Raw genomic sequence first — 24,041 nt, forward strand, 5'->3', positions numbered from 1 at the left:
TGGGAATTATAAGCACCATCGAACACAAGACAGATATCAGCAGGAGAATCTGAAGAGCCCGTGAGATAACATGACGAAAGACGAGCAAGCTGTCTAATAGGATAAGAGACAACCCCGGACAAACGAGCAGAGGCCTTAAAATCCTCGGCCGCAGAACTCCGAGAAACCCAGTCTTGCATAATATGAAGAATGAGACTAGGAGAAATAACAGCCTGGCGAAAGACCTTGTGATACATGGACGAGCTATGTTATTTTTCGCAATCACCATACTGTTTTCCATTTACCTACACAGCAAATGAATCCCCTACCAGTAACATGCAAACCATTTATCAGAAATAACGATAATGAAAATGAATTTATGAACGACATGATCTTATTAAATATCAAAAATGAAATAGTCACAAACTCACAATTTTCTTGAAATTTGAAGTGTAACTTCCCTAGTAACAATGAACTCAGAGATATAATGTTACAACAAACAATGACAATCTAATGGGCCTATGTATAGTTTTCTTATGTATTTTCTAAAATACATTACATCACAATAAACAAGTTTTGAATCCCTTTTCAAGTTCCTGGCCATCCAAGTTCTTTCCAATGAATACAATTTTGTTGATCCTTGGTTCATCGGGTCCCCATGGACGATCTGGTGAACCTTGGAATATATCATGAACTCCCTGGAGAAAGAAGAAATTAACAGCCATTCAGAGATACAGCAATATAATAAAAAATATATATACAACTAAAGGTGTGATTGGCATCATGGCCATTTATAAATCGCTCAACTTGCAGTCTTGCACACATCATTAACAATGAGTCAATAAATCAATAACTAGTTTTTTTTTTTGAAACAATAAATAATAAGTTTTGTTAACTGCTGGAGTAAAGATTAGATCAAATAAAGAAGCAAATTTTAAAGATTGTGTTACACTGAGAAAACATATTCCACATCATCCATTGGTATCACGTGTATAACTAGAACGCATGAACAAAATGGGGAAAATAGAGATGAAAACTCTGGTGTTCCATGCAGATCTTTCAATCAATAAAAACTTGTAGTGCTTAAAACCAATATTTAGCAATCAATACTCCTTATGAAAGCCTTAAGGGCTTACAAGCCTAGAAGCTACCAAGAGAATCAATACAAGAAAATTGGGATGGGATCAAGGAGGTAAGCATTGGTGAAATAAGAATGTCAATTCTGTTTCATCAAGGAGTTGAACTCGGTAAAACTGTGAAAGTAATAAAGTTCTAATTGGTGGTAGCCTAACAGTACGAGGGGAGGAATAATAAAGCATAAGAAACCATGTTGATAACAAATAAATTGTAGTGGGCACTGGAAGTGTTACTGGACTAATAAAGAAAAGTTAGATTTTAGGGCCCATAATGTATGCATCAGGACTCGAGCTTTAAAAAAAAAATGATTCTTTTGACACATTGAATGGGAAAGGATAAATTAAGAATGGACTGAGCTTAACAAAAATTTATGAAGCCATTTGGTTGATATAAACCCAGCCCCTAGAGATATTTCAGAGAAGTCAAGAAGATTCTCCTAAAGGGCTTCACCAATTTGACCTTCTAGGCAAGAAATTCTACTCTATATAATTTCCCTATGCAAACAATAAGTTGAGATAGGTCTTCTAACAAAAGAGCAGGGATTAGTTTGCCATGAGCAGAATAATAAATGGATGTAGCCTTTCAAATGACAGTGTGGAAGGGCTTCATACCTGAAATACAAATCTTTCATCCATACCCTCAACAGACAAAAGACCTTTCATCCTATATATGTCTTCGCTTCTTTCCAGTAATAGAGTACCTAGCCACATGTTTGCCTGAAATTTAAGACAGCAGTTCTTAGACAAACTCAAGAGTGAATAAGCAACCAGAACTGCATTGATAAAATCACAGAAAAGAAGAACGTCAGCATAATGGCTGAAAGTTGCTAAACCCACAAACCTAACCTTATCAAGGTCCAGGCTCCCTTCACAAACAATGCTGACAGAAGAAACTCCCGGATCATGTGTGTGATCATGGGAATGATGATCATGATGATGTTCTGCAGTTAGTGACAAAATTGATTCATACAAATGAGACATTGTTATAACATAATCGATTTCTATTATGAGGAACAGAGTCCCGGATATTAAATGACATAGTAACAAATAAAGTCAGAAAAATTATCAACATTTACCATGCTCGTGTTCATGTTTGTGTTCATGCTTGTGCTCGTGGTGATGTTCATGGTCATGATCATGATCATGACATTCATGATCTTCTTTCGAGCTTTCTTCTGTAACTGCACTCTCTATCCTGTCAATTATTTGACAAAAAATCAGCTTCTATAGACCAGATTAATCATGCATTTCCAACAGAAATCTTTTTATACCTTCTTGATATGAATTTATTACCCTCATTCATTTTTCACTTCTTGAGATAAGACTTTTTAGGATTTTGTATATGTATGTGCCTTAAATGAAACTTTTACACTTTGTTTGGATAGGAAGAAATGGAAGGAAAAGAAGAGAAGAGAAATGGAGGGGGACAAAATCTCTTGTTTGGGTAAAAGATTGGGGGAAGGAAGGGGAAGGAGAGGGAGGGATCCATTTTCCCTCTCTCTTTAAAAACCATAATCTCTCCAAAATTGGAGAGATTTGGAGGGAAAATGGAGCTCACCTCCCCCTCCCTTTCTTTTCCCTTCCCTTCCTCCATTTTCCCTCCCCTTCTTTTCCTTCCTTCTTTGCTATCCAAACAAAGCGTTAAAGCATGATTGTTAAACATTAACTCCTACTTATATTCCAATATATATATACACCTCACAAAGTTCTCTCCTACCCTCTCTCTGATGTTGAACACCTCCCCCCCCCCCCCCCCCCACCCCACCCACACACACACACCAAAAAAAAAAAAAAAAAACTACCAATCACCTGCCATAAATCACTCTCTACCCACACAACTGCACCACCAGTAAATTAGTTTACTTCTTGCAGGTTGTTTGGATAGGCACAACATTCTCCAAGTAAATAGATCTACTGCATGAGGTATAATGACTAAAACTGGAACCTTGCATCAAGTACATAGATCTACTTACAATAGCTTATACAATGTTATTGGTTCTCCCCTCTCGCACCAACCCAAATTTTTTTTTTTAATGATATTAGCAAAAGAATCATTGGATGCATGTAGTACCAAGTTATTGCCAAATAAAAAGGATAATTGGCGATATTGAAGGTTGTGTTCAGACTTTTTTTTTAGCATATTGTAATTATTTTTTTACCAAAATTAGATCTAAAAATGAACTTTAATACGGAGTACTATAAATAATCCAAAGTTTTTGACATAATAAATTCACTACTATAGATAATATTAATTATAAAGGTCGAATTGTGACATATGACTATTTAGAGGTACTTTAAAAATTATAAATATCACTAATCTAGCTCATTTCAAAACATAATCAAGTAGCTTAAAAACTGTATCACAGTGTTATTTAACTTCCTTTTGACAACTTGCTATTTAGTTGTCAAATTATGGTGAGGTTTGTCAAAATGTGAATGATACAAACTTAAGCCATCTATTTGTGAGGTCTTCCTTCCCCCAATCACATTAATGCTTTAATATCCTAGTAGATTATTTGCAATTCCACATATATGTCTAATCTAATATCTCTTGCAGCATTTGCATTGTCATGATGACTAGAAATTTAACTTAAAAATCATACAAATACCTTTGACTTGAGAATCACCACAATACGAAGTTCATGGTATAAACCATTCTTATCATTAAACACTAAGAAAAGTACAACTTTGAAGAATTCCTTAAATAGTTAGAATTTTTTTAAAGAAAAAATCACATTATATGTAAAAATTCAGGGAAAGAGCATCACCTTTCTAAGTCAAAACCTCCAATACCAAGAACATAATCTAGTTCAACATTTCCGAACTGTGTTTGCTTTAAATTAGCCATACGATTTATTTTCTGCACAAACCACAATCAACAGTCCCATTATAAGTTTGAAATTTATCTAAGATAAAGATAAGGCACTTATGATGTTATAAAAGAGACAAACCCTTATTCGTTGTATCAAAGAATCAATATCTGGTTCATTGACAAGATCAGTCTGTGAAACAACTCATAGTTAGAAGAATATCAAAACAAGCAACTAAGCAAGACAATTGCAAGTTTCAATTATTTTGATATAACAAACAAAAGGCAGATAAAAAATAATGGGGAAACAAATTCAAAATTCTTTCAAATGCTTTTGCGGTATGTAAACAAATTTAACACACACTCAAGGAATTATATTAATTTTTAAAAAGACAATTATACCTTATTTACTATTATACGATCAGCATAGGCAATTTGCTCTATAGCCTCATTTACTACTCCATCAGGCTTAACCTCATCTAAGTGTAATGTCGCATGTTTAGCATCAACCAAAGTGACAACACCATCTAGCTTCACATCATTAAAGATAACATCTTCCGCATAAAATGTTTGAATGATAGGAGCGGGGTTTGCTAAGCCTGCAAATCAACACAATCATAATGTAATCAAGAAAAATACATTGCTTAGCCCATCATATTGCTTAGAAACAGCCAATTTTTTTTTTCTTTTCTTTTTTTTTTTTTTTTTTTTTTTTTGAAACAACAACTTGACCTATGGACAGGATAAGCATTATTAGCTATTATCTTTCTGTACAATTAAAAAATTTAATTTTAGCTTATAAAAACAACCCTTAGGGCTAGCATTCCCACAAGTCAAAACATGTAGCATTGGTTCAGTCTAAATCCAAAGGCACAAGTCCTCCCTTTATTTCTCCACCCACCAACCACTAATTAGACATAGATAGTTAACGACTTTATGGAAAACTGTACAATCACTATAACACAAATTTTTATATACTTAATAAATTACAGGTACCTGTAGTCTCAATTACAATATGATCAAAATTCCCTCTCTTCTTATCTACTAATTCTCCAATCATCCTCACTAGATCACCCCTCACTGTGCAGCATAAACATCCGTTATTGAGCATAATAATGTCTTCAGCTCCAATAGATTTAGCAGCAACCAAGGAACCATCAATGTCTACTTCACCATACTGACATTCAAAAGGATCATCAGAGGGGAAGAGATCAAAACATATTAGTACTTGATAGCCCAAACTCCAAAGTGTATCATTTACAAGAAATACTCTTGATCTACCAAAATTGAAGCTGAGTTTCAATTAAGAATATATATTTATTGACATTCATTAGACAAGCATTACACAAATTTGGAATAATTCTATTTCCACAAAAGATTTTGGAGATTCAAATATCATACATTTACTATAGCAATCTAGAATGAAAAGTTGAAAAACATACCTCGTTTTCAATTACTGCAATACGCTTTCCATGATCAGCAGTCAATATATGGTTCAACAATGTAGTCTGTCAATAAAAATGTAAATCAATTTCAGAAAGAAAGCATACATAGTGAATCCACAAAACAAGACCCGATCTGAAACAATCAAAATCATGATCTAGCTCAAAGCTTCATGGACTTCAAGGTAAAACATATGCAGAATAAATGTATACATGGCTACAGGCACTTATCAAACTAGTAGTAAATCGATGGTACAATGCACTCCAAACACTATTACCTTGTTACCTATATACAAAATTTAAAGCCAAAATTTGAAAACCTCGACCTATATGTGTTGATCAAATTCTTGACAAATAGTTTTGAGAAATAAACTTTAAAAGTCTAACTTGTAATCTACTTTTTGTGCAATATAAAAGGTTAAACATTGCTGTTGAAGACCACTAAAAATTGAAAGTAGGAAGATAAATCATTGATATAGTTACATACATTCCACTCATATAAACCAAAAAAAAAATAAAAAATTAAGGAACCAACAATTCTGTATAATAGATTGATTAATAAGATTTATCCATAGATATATAGATTACAAATTTACAACTATATTTACATTGAGATAACCATAAATTCCAACATAAAAGGTATTCCCTAATCCAATCAGAAGCTACAACAATAGTGCTTCCATAAGACTCTCTATGATAAGATATATTTGACTTTTATTTACTCCACACTAGATATGGAGAGGCTTATATAAGTATCCTTTATGCAAGGGGCGACCTATCAATGATCATTTGAATATGGGGTGCTTATTAATGACAATGAGGTAGTTTTGACTGTCTTACTAAATAATCCTGTCACTAATTAACTAGATCCAAAGTTACAACTTCACACCAAATGTGCTACATGAATGATTAGTTCAACACTGTCATCTCGAATAACATAATTACTTAAAGAACTTACCTTTTTTCCATAAGAGACAATACTTAATAAAAATTTATCTAATTAATCAGCAAACTAATCAAATTGAAACTTACAAGTGTATAAATATAAACTTAACCAATTCAACTAACAAAAAACGAGCAGATTGAAACAAACTAGTAGTATATTAATTAAAATTAACAAACCCAATTGCAAGTTAAGCATTAGTACTTCAAGAATCTAAACATACCAATTCAATTAGAATTTAAGCAATTTAAAACAAAACATTACCATGAAAAATATAAGCCTTAACAAATTCAATTAGCAAAATAATCAAACCGAAACTAAACATAGTACTACATCTGTGAATTTAAATTTCACCAGTTCAATTAGCAAATTAATCTTAACTTATCCGATTCAATTAGTAATTTTAGCACATTAAAACTAATCAAAACTATGAAAAATATAAGGCTTAGCCAATTCAATTAGCAAATTAATCAAACTGATACTGACTAACTATAGTATGTGAATTGAAACTAACTAATATATGAATTTAAACTTAACCAATTCGATTACCAATTTAAGCAAAGAAACTAACTAATACTGTAAAATCTAAACTTAAACGATTCAATTAGTAATTTAAGCAAATTAATCAGTACTATGAAAAATATAAGCCTTAACCAATTCAATCAGCAAAACAATTAAACTGAAACTAATTATAGTATGTGAATTTAAACTTCACGAATTCAATTACTAAATTTAAACCCAAACCAATTCAATTAGCAAAACTAACAAGTATGTGAATTTGAATTTAAAATTAACCAATTCAATTAGTAAATTAAAACTTAAACAAATACATTAAGCAAAATACTCAATTGAATTACCTTTCCGGAGCCCAAAAATCCGGTAATAATAGTAGCAGGAATACGATTATCCGGAGGAATTTTGGTAACAACATCATCTTCTTCCGTAAACTCCGCCGTCGACGACGAAGCAGCGACGGAAAAACTGCGGAGATTCCGACGGAATACCGGCGATTTGGAGGAGAGAGAAAGTGGTAAAAAACGGTGGCGAAGATTGAAGGAGAGAGAAGTTGTGGTAGAGTGATAAGGTTTATGGTGAAAAGGGGTGAGAGGAAATTGGGGCTTTCGAAGAGGGTGGTGGAAAGTATGCCTAGTAGCTAGGGTTATGAAGGTTGAAGCTTTGGCAATGTCGATAGAGAGATATGACGCCATTGTTGATAGGAACAAAAACTGGTGTGGTTAGTGTTGTTGAATGGGGGTTTATGAGTTTTATTTGATGGAAGAACCAAGAGTTTTTTTTTTTTTTTTTTACAATTATTTTATTTTATTTTTTTTTTTTTTTTTTTTTTTTTTTTTAAGTTTAAGAACCAAGGAATGATTTCCCATAATATTGTTGAAATAAAAATAAATTCCCATAATACATTGATTTAAAAATAAATTCCCTACATAGTGTCCACGTAGGATCGTTTTTTTTGCTTTAGGTTCAAGTTAAAACCGTTAATGGTGATAGCGGTTTTTAAAAAAGAGACCGCCTCTAACAATAACAGGTCTCTTTGCGTCCTTGGTTAATTCACAAGGCGCACGCTACAGGAAAATTATTTCAAAGAGACCGCCTTTCAATACAACAGGTCTCTTTGTGTTAGCCCACAACAAGAAAAGAGAGCGCTGGCAATTACACTTATAACTTCAAAGAAACCGCCTTTCAATAAAAACAGGTCTCTTTGACTTTATTTTACAAAAATTGCAAAACCGCTAATACCGTTAGCGGTTTTAAGTTGAACCGAAAACCAATCCTACGTGGACACTACTTTGGGAATTTGTTTTTAAAACGAAGCATAATGGGAATTAATTTCTATTTTAACAATATTAAGGGAAATCGTTCAGAACCAAGAGTTATTCATCAAGCAAAACCCACATAAAAAAACTTTTTGTTTTTTACACGGGTGGAAAAATACAAGTTAATAATCCCTTTATTAAGATAAGTTGTTTATTATACATATCATTGTTACGAGTTACTCTATACACGTTTACAATGTTAATTTATTTATAACTAGGCCCCTTTTGTATGCCATTGAAAATATTCTAACACACTCAACAATTCAACATAAGAGTTACTCTAAAGAAAGAAAAAAAAAAGGGTTTTTCTATATAGTAACCCTGTTTTTTTTCACTTTTTTACGTTGTGCCCCAACATATATCACTTTCTACACTGTAACCCCAACATATTTTTTGTTTTCATATGGTAACCTTGCCGCTAAAAAATTCCGTTAGTGGGGCCCACTCTCCATTATTAATATTTTTTATTGTTTTGCGCGTTGAAAAATACTGCGTCAAGGGCTATTTTGGCTTAAGGGTCCAAATTGAGCCCAGATTTGGCAAAAAATATCGTAAATGCCTCGTTTTATGTGTTAAAATGTGAACACATATATCGAGACATTTCTTAATAAGAAAAACGAGGCATTTACGTTATTTTTTTGCCAAATCTGAGCTCAATTTGGACCCATAAGTGCCAAAATAGCCCTTGAAACCTTTGACGAAGTATTTTTCAACGCGCAAATCGATAAAAAATATTAATAATGAAGAGTGGGCCCCACTAACGGAATTTTTTAACGGCAAGATAACGGAAAGGTTACCGTATGGAAACAAAAAATATATTGGGGTTACAGTGTAGAAAGTAATATATGTTAGGGCACAACGTAGAAAAGTGAAAAAAACAGGGTTACTATATAAAAAAACCCAAAAAAAAAAAGTGTAACCCAAAAGTAGCAAATAGGGATATAATACAAGCCTACTTTAATTCCTCTTAACTTTTTCTAGTAAAGACTCAAAACTTCAAGGCCTCAAATTCTAACCAAACTTGACTTTTGTTGACTTTTGACAAATAAATCTTCTACAATTTTCTAACATGCTAAAAATTAAGTAATTAACTAAACTAAAGGCCTGTTCTCATTGAACTGAACTAAACTGAATTGAAATGAATATTTTATAAGAGAAGAAAATTAGGAGCTGAACTGAACTGAACTGAATTTCAACGTAAGAGAACAGGCCCTAACTATCCTCTTAGGATATCTCCAATGTTAAAAATAGGTCAACTATTTTTTTTTTTTTTTAAAAACAAAAAAAATAGGTTAACTTAACAACCCCAAACATGCGCAAATAATTGATACTCTATATTTTATTTTAAAGTTTCAATTTGAGTAAAATATTTGAAGAACAGATTTATATACTTATGAATGAGAGTTCAGACCACATAACCAATTTACCAAGGTTATTGACACAGGACCTTCTGTTGTGATGACCTTATAACAAACGATATGAAATGTGAATCACATGGATGGAGGGTAATAGAATTAAGATACTGTTTTCGGGTTTTGCTATTCTCCTGATCGAACTCCTAAATGTGCTGGCCAGGGGCAAAACAATCAGAATTAGTCTCTCTGAACTTCTCAAATTCATGAATTACTAGTACAGATTGCGCCATTTGAAGCCAAGTAAAAACAATCTGAAATCTCTCTTCTCGAGTCCTGCAAACTGAGTGCAAATGACATTATAAAGTTCAGTTGATTGATGACACCTACATATACTATTGATTCATCTGATAAATGTATTGTGATACTCATTTGGTTAATACTCGTGAGTAAATTTAATTTAATCTAACAATTGTATATTTTGATGGATATCTTCCTCAAGTAAACTACATTTCTAACTTAAAAATTAACAGGATTATCCTCAAAATTAAAACCAAGGCACAGCAATTTCAACAGCAGAATTTAAGAATTGATCGAGAATCTCATACAATGATACAAATCTTGATCATGAAAGCGGAAATCAAACATTCAGACACAGTAAATTGCAACAACAATCTACTAGTGTACTTACTAGAGTTATTTCAATAAACGCAATTAAAAATAACAACACACTAAGTAAGACCGAAAAAAATATACTGATTTCTAGGAATGTAGTTTGGATCCTTGAGGACAAAACAGCCTTGCTGCAGGAAGAGTTTCTGGTTTTCGTCGTCTGGGTAGTTGCAAGATGATGACACCAGTTTCCTCAAGGATGGTCTGTTTGCAACTATCCATGGTATTATGTTAATACCCACTTTTTCACAGCAACTTAAGCTCAAGTATCTCAGTCGTTTACACAATTTCACCACTTCCTTTATCCCTTCTTCTGTCACTTCGCTACAATAAGACAGATCAAGGTGCATCAATCCGGGGCATATCCTCCCGAACTTTATAAGAAGTATATCATTTATCACTGAAGATTTCAAAATCAACTTCTCTAACACTGACGACTCCAACTCCATGTATTCTCCAGTGATGTTACAGGATTCAGTTAAATCCAATTCCACAAGTCTCCTGCTGCACTCTAGAATATCAGGAATATTCAGTTGATCATCATCGGGTATAAATTGACACTTGTGTAACTTGAGCTTCTCCACTCCAGGACATATATTAAGAAGCCTTTTCAGAGCTGTAGGCCTAAATTCATCATGAGATGATAGGTCCAAGTACTTCATTGCACGGTTCTTCTGCATTAGGCCATCATAATTGTATTCTTCTCTTCCGAGGCTTGAACCAGTCATCACAAAATGGCACAGACGAGGGCATCTTTGAGTGATCATAACAAAAGCTGAATCAGATAGATTGGAACAACCAATGAGCTTAATTGATGTCAGGTTTTGGAGAAAAGAGGACAAATACTCTATATGCTCATTTGTGAGGAATTCTGCTACCATGAATCTCTCCAACTCTAAGGAATTCAGAGATTGAGAAGAGTGTTGTAAGAGCTTTGAGAGCCCAGCAAATGTGTAACCTCTACAATAACATAGAGCCAAGTTGGTAAGATGAATCCGTGCTTCTGTTATAGAAAACAGAAACTCATCCGATATGTCTACATATTCAAGCCTTAGAGATCTTAAGTTGGTAGGGAAATTAGAAGAGCCGTTGACTCCAAATGAATCAATATTCAAAGATTTACATATATATAATAATTTTAGATTATGGCTATTGTTAACAAGGAATGAAATTCCTTTTTGTGTGATAAAATTATAATTACTAATTTTAACATGCTCTAGTAATGGACAGTTTTTTGATAGAGAAACAAGGGACTTATCTGAAATATGCTCTTTCCTCCAAAGGTCAACTTTGCGTAATCCATTGAGGTTGGATGACATATGATCCATCCCTTCATCAGTCATATTCAATCTATCTTTCCCGATATACATTTCTTCGAGTTTAGGGAACAATTCTGCTACTCTGACAAAATCAGCATCTCCTTCTCCACCAGTAATCTTGAGTACTTTCAGATTCTTCATGTTTGAACCCAGCTCCTCTAACCAAACTGCTCCTTGACTTTGCCTATCTGACAAAGCTGACAACTCTTCCAAGTCCAACCCGGACCTTGAAATCGCAACAACAGCTTCATTCAGGTCTCCTCTGAAGTCATTGCAGAACTTTATCTTCTTAAGATTGGAGAATCTTTGCAGCAGCTTAGGGATAATTGAGTTTGGTGTATGATCTGAGAGATTTATACAAAGTCGTAAGGAATTGGAGATTGACAGGAATCTCTTGCAGACTAAAGTGATTGATTCTTGGTCACTTTCATGCTTGAGACGATTAAAGATCATCTCCCAGCATTCGTCTAACAATTCTTTGCTTCCGTCTTCTTCTTCCATTTCCATCTGCTGCACTAATGGATGGAATCAGATCAGATCATTAACAACATGAGAAAATGTATTGCTTTTGACTTGGTTTCCTTTACATAACAATTTGGTTTGATCTTTTCAAGTTGTGACTTATTACAATGTGATCTGATCTTTTTGAGCATTGACTTGGTTTCCTCTACATATAACAATTTGATCTGACTTTAAGATTTTGACGGGATTTCTTTAAATAAACAAGGTTATCAACTTATAATTTTAGTATATTTTTATTTTTTAATATGCTGTGCATTGACATAATTTTGACGGGATTTCTTTAAATAAACAAGGTTATCAACTTATAATTTATTTCTTTAAATAAACAAGGTTATCAACTTATAATTTTAGTATATTTTTATTTTTTAATATGCTGTGCATTGACATAGTTTCCATTACGTGCATTGATCACCTAAATGTGGTTACTAAAATTTCCTGAAAAAAAAATAAATTCTTGTAGTATTTGTTTGCTTCCTTTGACTTTTTGCATTCTTTGAAACACCTTTTAACATGATTATTTCCATCTTTATGTGCAAATATTATAAAAAATTATATCAATATCTATATCTATCTATACTTAGTATTTAAAAAAGCAAACCAAAAGAGACATATGTCATCATTCTATTACACTTCCCTAACTTCTTTTTCAACCCAACGTGCCACATGTCATTTTACCTTTATTATTTTAATTATACAATTTTTCTAAATTCTTTCATCAAACACTTCATCTTCATCTCCCCTTTTTAATTCAACATTTTTATTTTGTATCTTTGATTTTAGTCCCTCCATCTTCTTATTTACTGGTATTTTCTCACTCATTTCTCAATGTAATTTTCTATGAACAAGCCGTGCATTGCACGGGCCAGAAGGCTAGTTCTTAAATTACATGTTAAACCGAATCACGTGATTATTATTTCTTATAGATCAGTGTCATTTTGTTTGTGTTCCATGCGCTTTTTACCTGCAAGATCCTACAATATATGTACTCGTAGTATGTAGTATTGTACTACTGCGTGATTTCAGTTGCTGCTTTTTCCTCTGTTTTAACCCCTCGGCCTAAGTTGTTAGAGCTTAAATGCTACAAAGTACTTGCTACCATAATAGAGATTATTGGAAAAACAATGTTGAGGTACGTTATACTTTACTGGAAACCATAATATAGTTGTTGTCTTAGCGTTTAGAGTTTGTTACTCAGTGATCCTCCTAATGATCTTATATCAAACGGGCTGTAAGAGTGCGTACTAATGACATGAATAATACTCAAACTCGGAAATGAATATGAATGGAGGATAATGAAATTAAGATTCTGTTTTTCGAGTTTTGCTATTCTCAGACGAACTCCTAAGTGTGCTGGCCTGGGGGAAAACAAACAATATTGCATTAAATTCTCGAAATGATTATCTTGAAATACAAGATTATCTTAAAAATACAAACCCAGGCAAGGTACTGTACGCATCAGAATAAAAGAAATGGGAGTAGTCTCATCATACAAATCTTGATCAAGAAAGTGAAAATTGAACATTCAATTTGGACACAGTAAATTGTAATAACAATCAAATACAATTTCAAACTATCACATGTAACACAAATGCTTATCTCCTAGGGCTTTACCAATTTGACCTTCTAGGCAAGAACTTCTACTCTAGATTACTCCCTTCGTTTTAAGATACTTGCTCCATTACTCCATGCACGGAGTTTTACGATTTGTTTGGATAACAAAGAAGGAAGGGGAGGGGAAAAGAATGAAGGGAAGAGAAAGGGAAGGGAAGGGAAGGTGAGCTCTATTTTCCCTCTAAATCTCTCTAATTTTGGATGGATTAAGCTTATTAAAGATGGATCTCTCCCTCTCTTTCCCTTTCCTTCACCAATCTTGTACCCAAACAAGAGAATTTGTCTCTCTTCCTTACTATTCTCTTCTTTTCCTTCTATCCAAACAAAGTTGCTAGGAGAATTTGGATAAAGTAAGAGCAAAAAAAAAAAAAAAAAAAAAAAAAGGACAGAGAAAGAGATTGGATGGAATTGTCGGCTACTAGAGGAGAGAGAATATAGAGGTTGGATGAGAATTAAAACCCTACCCTGAATAAACTACTCGTATATGACGCATTCAGCATACTGTATTAAATTATAAAAAATAAAAATAAAAAACCACTAACTCACGGGTCAGCGGGTACCCGCCACCCTCACCGGTCGGCCCATGACCCGACCCGAAGACATGATCATTTTACCGGGTCGGGTACCCTACCCGGATAATTTCAAAAAAAAATTAAAATACCCGGTAAAATCAGTCGGGTCAGCAGGTCAATCGGGTCGGGTATTTTTGAACACCCCTAATGCAAACAAGTTGATATATGATTGCTATTAGGAGATAGGTCTTTTAACAACAGAGCGGGGATTAGTTTGCCATGAGGAGAATAATAAATGGATGTACCCTTTCAAATGACAGTGTGGAAGGGCTTCATACCTGAAATACAAATCTTTCATCCATACCCTCAACAGACAAAAGACCTTTCATGGGTTCATCCTATATATGTCTTCGCTTCTTTCCAGTAATAGAGTACCTAGCCACATGTTCTCCTGAAATTTAAGACAGCAGCTCTTAGACAAACTTGAAAGTGAAAAGGCAACCAGAACTGCATTGATAAAATCACAGAAAAGAAGAACGTCAGCATCTATGTTATTCGGACTCTTCCATTTACCTCACGTATCCGTGTCGACACGACACGTGTCAGACACCGACACCGACACCGACACCGACACTTGGACACTTCATTTTTAACTAAAAACACAACTTTTTCCTAGAAAATGGACGAGTCCGATGCTTGGACACCCGTGTCTAATTTAATTTGACACTTCATCCGAGTCCAAGTAACATAGGTCAGCATAATGGCTGATAATTGCTAAACCCTCAAAACTAACCTTATCAAGGTCCAAGCTCCCTTCACAAACAATGCTGACAGAAGAAACTCCCGGATCATGTGTGTGATCATGTGAATGATGATCATGATGATGTTCTGCATTTAGTGACAAAATTGATTCATACAAATGAGACATTATCCTAATCGATTTCTATGTTAATACAAATGGTACAGGGGTCCAGGATATTACAAGACTTAATAACAGATAAAGGAAGAAAAATTATGAGCATTTACCATGCTCGTGTTCATGTTTGTGTTCATGCTTGTGCTCGTGGTGATGTTCATGGTCATGATTATGATCATGATCATGACATTCATGATCTTCTTTCGAACTTTCTTCTGTAACTGCACTCTCTATCCTGTCAATTATTTGACAAAAATCAGCTTCTAAAAACCAAAATAATCATGCATTTCCAACAGAAATCTTTTTATATCTTCTTGATATGAATTTATTACCCTCAATTCATTTTTCCCTTCTTGAAATCAAGACTTTTTAGGATTTTGTATATCTATGTGCCTTAAACGAAACTTTTAAAGCATGATTGTTAAACATTAACCTCCTACTTATATATATATATATATATATATATATAACACCTCACAAAGTTCTCTTCTAACCTCTCTCTGAAATTGAACACCTCCCTCCCATAAACTACCAATGCTACCGGTCACCGGCCATAAATCACTCTCTAACCATACAACTGCCACAACCAATTAGCCACCCGTAAAGTAATTTACTTCATGCAGGTTGTTTGGATAGAAATCTACTTCGACCTACTTGCATGAGGTATACAGAATCAAATATCTCTTGCAGCATTCGCAATGTCAAGATGACTAGAAATTTAACTTAAAAATCATACAGATACCTGAATTGACAATCACCACAATACAAAGTTGATGGTATAAACCATTCTTATCACAGTTAGAAAATTTTCTTTAAAAATATCACATTACATGCAAAAATTCAGGGAAAGAGCATCACCTTTCTAAGTCAAAACCTCCAATACCAAGAACATAATCTAGGTCAACATTTCCGAACTGTGTTCCCTTTAAATTAGCCATACGATTTATTTTCTGCAGAAATGACAATCAACAGTCCCATCATAATTTCGAAATTTATCTGACATAGATAAAGACAAGGCACTAAAGATGTTATAAAAGAGACAAACCCTTATTCGTTGTATCAAAAAATCAATATCTGGTTCGTTGACAAGATCAGTCTGTGGAAAAACTCATAGTTAGAACTTAGAAGAATATTAAAACAACTAACTAAGCAAGATAAGTGCAAGAATCAACTATTTTGATATAACAAACAAAAGGCAGATAAAAATCATGGGGATACAAATTCAAAAAAATTTCAAATGCTTTGGCGGTATGTAAGCAAATTTAACACACTCAAGGAATTATATTAATTTTCAAAAAAACAATTATACCTTATTCACTATTATACGATCAGCATAGGCAATTTGCTCTATAGCCTCATTCACGACTCCATCAGGCTTAACCTCATCTAAGTGTAACGTCGCATGTTTAGCATCAACCAAAGTGACAACACCAGGCCATCTAGCTTCACATCATTAAAGATTACATCTTCCGCATAAAAAGTTTGAATGATGGGAGTAAGCCTGCAAATCAACACAATCATAATGTAATCTAGAAAAATACATTGCCTAACCCATCATATTGCAAATTAGGAAGGGGCGAAGGGCCACTTTTTTTTGCAGTGTTTGAAACAACCACTTGACCTATGGATAGGATAAACATTATTAGCCATAATCTTTCTGTACAATTAAAGCAATTTTAATTTAAGCTTCTAAATAATCACCCTTAGGGCTAGCATTCCCACAAGTCAAAACATGTAGTATTGGTTCAGTCTTAATCCGAAGGCATACGTCCTCCCTTTATCCCTCCACCCAGGCACCCACCAACCACCAACCGGACATAGATAATTAGCGACTTTATGGAAAATTGTACAAACACTATAACATTAATTTTTATATACTTAGTAAATTACAAATACCTGTAGTCTCAATCACAATATGATCAGAATGTCCTCTCTTCTTATCTACTAATTCTCCAATCATCCTCACTAGATCACCCCTCACTGTGCAGCATAAACACCCGTTATTGAGCATAATAATGTCTTCAGCTCCAATAGATTTAGCAGCAACCAAAGAACCATCAATGTCTACTTCACCATACTGCCATTCAAAAGGATCATCAGAGGGAAAGAGATCAAAATAATTTAGTACTTGATAGCCCAAAGTGTATCATTTACAAGAAATACACTAGATCTACAAAAATTGAAGCTGAGTTTCAGTTAAGAACATACATTTATTGACATTCATTAGACAAGCACTACACAAATTTGGAATAATTCTATTTCCAAAAAAGATTTTGGTGATTCAAATATCATACATTTAGTATAGCAATCTACAATGATAGTTGAAAAACATACCTCATTTTCAATTACTGCAATACGCTTCCCATGATCAGCAGTCAATATATGGTTCAACAATGTAGTCTGTCAATAAAAATGTAAATCAATTTCAGAAAGAAACCATAAATAGTGAATCCACAAAACAAGACCCAATGTGGAACAATCAAAATCATGGTCTAGCTCAAAGCTTTATGCATTACAAGGTAAAACATACCCAGGATAAATGTATACATGGCTACAGGAGAACTAAAGCTTTACAGGAAGGTTGATGGTTCAATGCCACACTATTATTACCTTAACTTGTTACCTATACACAAAATTTAAAGCCAAAATTTGAAAACCTCAACCTATATGTGTTGATCAAAATCTTGACAAATAGTTTTGAGAAATAAACTTTCAATGTCTAACTTGTACTCTACTTTCTGTACAATATAAAAGGTTAAACATTGCTGTTGAAGACCACTAAAAATTGAAAGTAAGAAGACAACTCATTGATATAGTTACACACATTCCACTCGTATGAACCCAAAAAAAAAAAAAAGAGACCAACAATTCTGTATAAAAGGCTGATTACTAAGATCAATCCATAAATATAAAGATTACAAATTTACAATACTATGTTTATATTGACATCACCATAAATTTCAACAAATAAGGTATTTCTAAATCCAATTAGAAGCTAAAATAATATTACTTCCATAAGACTGATATACGATAAGATATTTGAGTTTTATTTACTCGATATGGAGTGGCTTATGGAAGTATACTTTACGCAAAGAGGCAGTCTTTAATATGATCATATGAATATGGGGTAATTATTAATAACAATGGGGTAGTTTTGACCATCTTACTATATAATCCTGTCACTAATTAACTAAATTCAAAGTTACAACTTCACACCAAAGCTGCTAGATGAATGATTAGTTCAGGACTGCCATCTCGAAAAGCATAATTACTTAAGAACTTACCTTTTTCCCATAAAAGGCAATACTTAATAAAACTTTATCTATTCAATCAGCAAAAAAATCAAAATAAAACTTACAAGTCTATAATATAAACTATACCAATTCAACTAGCAAAATCAGCAAATTGAAACAAACTAGTAGTATATGAATTTAACATTAACCAATCCAATTAGCAAGTTAAGCAAATTAAGACTAACTACTACTACAAGAATCTAAACATATCAATTCAATTAACAATTTAAGCAATTTAAAACAAATCAGTACTATGAAAAATATAAGCCTACGTATGTGAATTATATAAGCCTTAACCAATTCAATTAGCAAAATAATCAAACCGAAACTAACTATAGTACTACGTATGTGAATTTAAATTTCACCAATTCAATTAGCAAAATAATCTAAACTTGTACGATTCAATTAGTAATACTACCTCCGTTACATATTATTTGCAACGATTTGACATAAAGTAGAGAGAACAAATGTCTAATCGTTGCAAATAATATGTAACGGAGGTAGTAAATAAAACTCATCAGAATTATAAAAAAACATAAGGCTTAACCGATTCAAATAGAAAAATAATCAAACTGATACTGACTAACTATAGTATATGAATTGAAACTAACTAATACTACTATGAATTTAAACTTAACCAATTCATTTACCAATTTAAGCAAATTGAAACTGACTAATACTATAAAATCTAAACTTAACTGATTCAATTGGTAATTTAAGCAAATTAAAACCAATCAGACAATCAGTACTATGAAAAAATATAAGCCTTACACTGATACTAACTATAGTAAGTGAATTAAAACTTCACCAATTCAATCAGCAAATTTAAACTCAAACGGTCAAACCAATTCAATTAGCAATTTGAAACTAACAAGTATGTGAATTTGAATTTAAAATTAAACAATTCAAATAGCAAATTAAAACTTAAACAAATTCAACAAGCAAAATACTCAATTAAATTACCTTTCCGGAGTCCAAAAATCCGGAGATAATAGTTGCAGGAACACGATTATCCGGAGGAAATTTGGTGACAACATCATCTTCTTCCGTAAACTCCGCAGAAGCCGCCGTCGACGAAGAAGCTGTGACGGAAAAACTGCGGAGATCCCGACGGAATTCCGGCGATTTGGAGGAGAGAAAGTGGAGAATTATAATCCTTTTTTTTCTATGCTCCTTCAAATTTATATAATTTACTGGAGTGTTCCCGTGCAAAATGCATAGGATATATATGTCACAATGTAGGAAGTTTTTTTTTTAAAGGAAAATTGTGGAACTTATACTAGTGTGTTTTTTGTACGCTACAACTAGGGCTGTACACCGGTCCAAAACCTGACCGGACCTGACCCGGACCTGAATGGACCGGGACCTAAATTCTTGATTTTTAAGGACCGGAGACCGGACCTGAATCAACAGGTCTGGTTCCGATCCAGACCTGAAAAATCAGGTCTGGTCCGGGTTTGGACCTGAATAGACCTGATTAGTTTTTTTTTTTGATTTTTTTTTAAATAATATGAAAGTGCTGACCTGTTTAGACCTGTTTGGACCTGATTGGACCTGTTTGGACCTGTTTATGGGCCTATTTAAACTTATTAATTAAAAAAAAAGTAGTTTTACCGGTTTCAGGTCCGGACCTGAAAGTTCCGGGTCTTACCCGGACCGGACCTGAAACCCGGAATCCTTGAATTTCAAGGACAAGGACCGGGACCGGACCTGAATCTACAGGTCCGGATCAGGTCCGGTCCCAACAGGTCCGGTTCAGGTCGGTTTTCAGGTCCGGGCCAGTTTTTGTACACCCCTAGCTACAACATCATAACCTGTATTATATTGAAATGGTAAATCCTTATTATACTTTTTGAGTAACCTTGAAATAACAAAGTAACCCCTGAAACACTGAAAGCATAACACCTATATTATTAACTAAGTAAGCTCTATATTTGTAACGGGTTAACCATTATAACACGAACCGAGTAATTTCATTAAGTGGCCAGCTATAAGTTAAGATTGAAATTTTCAAGAATTGGGATAATACAAAATTAAAAAATGAAAAATGCAATTATAATATAAATTACTTCCAATATTGTGTTATAAAAAAATTAGTGTGTATATTTGTAATATTAAGTAAAGTGGGTAGTTCCCTCAAAAATTTTAAAGTAAAGTGGGTAGTTTATATATTAACTTTTTTATAAGATGAAAAAACATAATAAATATGCTTGTAGTTGAATGTTGTTAAAAAATGTGCAATTATATATGGAGATATATATTGTATTGTAAAAGTTAAAGTGATTTATTTATTTATTTATTTATTTTTATCTAAAATTTAGAGAAGTTGAAGAGAAGTGGAAGTTATTGACAACCCAAAAGAAAAAAAAAAAAGAAGAAGAAGAAGATTGCACCAAATTGTATGATTCGGGTTTTTGAGTGATGTGGTTAAGTGTTGGAAAAAAAACTCTACAATTATATATTAGATGTTATTTTAATATGGCAAATGCTAAAAAACGCTCCGGGACGTTAGATAAGCTAGTTAAAAGTATAAATATTAAATTAAAATTAAGATTAATTACACCGATTGACTCGTGATTTTGTCATGCTTTTTCAAATTAATACCACTTTAGGTAAGATTTTAAATGTTTATCCAACGCCCCGGGGGTGTTCGTTAAATATATATATATATATATATATATATATATATATATATATATATAATTATTTTAAAAAATTCAAACAAACTGTGCATCGCACGAGGTTCATGTAGTTTATGTTATTTTGATGTGAACCTCTTATTATTTCAATTTATATATATCTTATTTTTAAAATTTGTACATGTTATTTTAATAAATGCATTTTTTTTATGCATGATGTTGAAGTAAATAAGTGAATAACATATTATTTTAGCAAAATAACACAAGGTTTTAAGCAAAATACCATAAGACTTAGGCAAAATAACTTAAGGGTATGAGATTAGGGCTTGCGAAGAGGGTGGTGGAAAGTATGCCTAGTGATAGAGTGATAAGGTTTATGGTGAAAAGGGGTGAGAGGAAATTAGGGCTTGCGAAGAGGGTGGTGGAAAGTATGCCTAGTAGTTAGGGTTATAAAGGTTGAAGCTTTGGCAGTGTCGATTGAGAGATATAACGCCATTGTTGATAGGAACAAAAGCTGGTGTGGTGACTGGTGAGTGTTGTTGAATGGGGTTTATGAGGTTTTGCTCTTTCTCTTTTCTTCTTTAGTAATTAGGGATCACCTTCACACCTCGGGGTGTGGAGTCCGTGGGAGCTAATTAAGTTTAGAGATAGTGCTTCGTTTTCTTTTTAGAGCATCCTATTAGGTGTTTTTTTATTTTTCCCTTTTGAATGTAGGAAGATAAACTGGATGATCCTGATCTACATATGGAGGAGGTTCAACTGAGTGTTGATAATATAAGTCTAACCCTATGTTGGATCATATATCTTCTGTTATACATTCTGATGTTAACTTGCTTGATAAGGATAGTACCAAGACCTCTAAGCCTATATCTTTTAGAGAAACTGTGATTGGATCTAGTCAATGGTTTCCTCTAACTGCTGAGGCGACGTTAAGGTGAGAAGATCTTGAAATATCTTCACCAGAATCTGATTTAGGGCCTGTTCATATTTATTGAACTGAACTGAACTGATTGGAGCTGAACTGAACTGAACTGAACTTATTGGAGCTGAACTGAACTGAACTGAAAAATCAAAATGCATAAAACTGAACTGAACTGATTAGAGCTGAACTGAACTGAACTAAACTGAACTGAACTGAACTGAATTGATTGGAGTTGAACTGAACTGAACTGAATTGGACTGAACTGAACTGGACTGAAAATAAGTAAATATGAACAGACCCTTAGCAGTTATCTTTTTCTAAGGAGATCTTGACCAAACTTCGATCTCCTTTGAAGTTATCTCTCAGGGGCAAATGTTTGGGTATCAACATCCGACCATCCTTCATGGATGCTAGGGCAAGAATTATGTGGAAAGTTAAGGGTGGTCTGGAAACAATTGATATAGGTAGCAACATCTATCTCAAGATGATTATGAAAGAGCTCTTTATGGAGGACCTGGTTCATTTACAATCACTATCTGGTTCTTTCACTAGTAGAAAAAATGCTATTTGTAACTGGCGAAATTGACACAAGACCTTCTTTTGTTATGATCTTATAACAAACGATATGAAATGTGAATCACATGGATGGTTTGTAATAGAATTAAGATTCTGTTTTCGGGTTTTGCTATTCTCCTGATCGAACTCCTAAATGTGCTGGCCAGGGGCAAAACAATCAATATTGCATTCTTTGCATCAGAATTAGTCTCTCTGAACTTCTCAAATTAATGAATTACTAGTACAGGATTGCGCCATTTGAAGCCAAGTAAAAAAAAAAAAAAAAAAAATCTGAAATCTCTCTTCTTGAGTCCTGCAAACTGAGTGCAAATGACATTAAAAAGTCCAGTTGATTGATGACCTACATGTACTATTGATTTATCTGATAAATGTATTGTGAATTTGTGATACTCATTTGGTTAATACTAGCGAGTTTTCTTAATTTAATCTAACAACTGTATATTCTGATGGATATCTTCCTGTATGTCTAAAGTAAACTACATTTCTAACATAAAAATCAACAAGACTATCCTCAAATTTAAGACCAAGGCACAGCAATGTTAACAGCAGAAATTAAGAATTGGGCTAGAATCTCATACAACGATACAAATCTTGATCATGAAAGCGGAAATTAAACATTCAGACACAGTAAATTGCAACAACAATCTACTAGTGTACTTATTAGAGTTATTTCAATAAACATAATTACAAATTACAAACATATTACGTAAGACCAAATAAAATATACTTATCGCAAGGATAGGTTGGATCCTTGAGGACAAAACAGCCTTGCTGCTGGAAGAGTTTCTGGTTTTCGTCGTCTGGGTAGTTGGGAGATGATGACATCAGTTTCCTCAAGGATGGTCTGTTTGCAACTATCCATGGTATCACATTGATATCCACTTTTTTACAGCAACTTATGCTCAAGTATCTCAGTCGTGTACACGATTTAACCACTTCCTTTATCCCTTCTTCTGTCACTGCACCACAATCCGCCAGATCAAGGTGCATCAATCCGGGGCATATCCTCCCCAACTTTATAAGATGTATATCATTTATCTTTGAATGTTGCAAAATCAACTTCTCTAACACTGACGACTCCAACTCCATGCATTCTACAGTGATGTTACGAGATATAGTTAAATCCAATTCCACAAGTCTCCTGCTGCACTCTAGAATATCTGGAATATTCAGTTGATCATCACCGGGTAGGAATTGACAATTGTGTAACTTGAGCTTCTCAACTTCAGGACATATATTAAGAAGCTTTTTCAAAACTGTAGACCTAAATTCATCATGATATGATAGGTCTAAGAACTTTATTGCACGGTTCTTCTTCATTAGGCCATTATAATTGTATTCTTCTCTTCCGAGGCTTGAATCAGTCATTGCAAAATGGCACAAACGAGGGCATCTTTGTGTAATCATAACAAAAGCTGAATCAGATAGCATGGGACAATGAAAGAGCATAATTGATGTCAGGTTTTGGAGAAAAGAGGAAAAGGACTCTATATGCTCATTTGTGAGGAATTCTGCTACCGTGAATCCCTCCAACTCTAAAGAATTCAGAGATTGAGAAGAGTGTTG

At 33.6% G+C, this 24,041-nt stretch overlaps 2 protein-coding genes across 2 annotated transcripts; both read right to left on the reverse strand.

The window, feature by feature from the left end:
• Positions 1-351: 351 nt before the first annotated feature.
• On the reverse strand, positions 352-7,580 carry LOC145558761 (uncharacterized). The gene is made up of 10 exons (XM_081620093.1): positions 7,167-7,580; positions 5,367-5,432; positions 4,921-5,101; positions 4,327-4,523; positions 4,067-4,117; positions 3,884-3,975; positions 2,192-2,310; positions 1,962-2,056; positions 1,728-1,832; positions 352-677 (listed from the first exon to the last, which is right to left on the reverse strand). The coding sequence occupies exons 1-10, from the start codon at positions 7,515-7,517 to the stop codon at positions 540-542; spliced, it is 1,395 nt and encodes a 464-aa protein (XP_081476219.1). The 5' UTR covers positions 7,518-7,580; the 3' UTR covers positions 352-539.
• Positions 7,581-10,074: 2,494 nt separating this feature from the next.
• Positions 10,075-15,016, reverse strand: LOC145558760 (F-box protein SKIP2-like). The gene is made up of 3 exons (XM_081620092.1): positions 14,923-15,016; positions 14,468-14,580; positions 10,075-11,994 (listed from the first exon to the last, which is right to left on the reverse strand). Exons 2-3 carry the CDS (start codon positions 14,516-14,518, stop codon positions 10,225-10,227), a joined length of 1,821 nt encoding a protein of 606 aa, XP_081476218.1. The 5' UTR covers positions 14,519-14,580; positions 14,923-15,016; the 3' UTR covers positions 10,075-10,224.
• Positions 15,017-24,041: the final 9,025 nt, after the last annotated feature.

Source organism: Chenopodium album, chromosome 9 (assembly GCF_948465745.1).
Source record: "Chenopodium album chromosome 9, dcCheAlbu1.1, whole genome shotgun sequence".
In the NCBI taxonomy this organism is placed as follows: Eukaryota; Viridiplantae; Streptophyta; class Magnoliopsida; order Caryophyllales; family Amaranthaceae; genus Chenopodium; species Chenopodium album.

Bases quoted from the DNA above. Each gene is read 5' to 3' on its own strand.
- LOC145558761 (XM_081620093.1), bottom strand. From the start codon at position 7,517: ATGGCGTCATATCTCTCTATCGACATTGCCAAAGCTTCAACCTTCATA. The intron at 5,433-7,166 runs GTAATTCAATTG...TTTTATTGACAG, and splicing joins GATTTTTGGGCTCCGGAAAG to ACTACATTGTTGAACCATAT. The intron at 2,057-2,191 runs GTAAATGTTGAT...CACTAACTGCAG, and splicing joins CAAACATGAACACGAGCATG to AACATCATCATGATCATCAT.
- LOC145558760 (XM_081620092.1), bottom strand. From the start codon at position 14,518: ATGAAAGGTCTTTTGTCTGTTGAGGGTATGGATGAAAGATTTGTATTT. The intron at 11,995-14,467 runs GTATGAAGCCCT...CCATTAGTGCAG, and splicing joins ATGAAAGATTTGTATTTCAG to CAGATGGAAATGGAAGAAGA.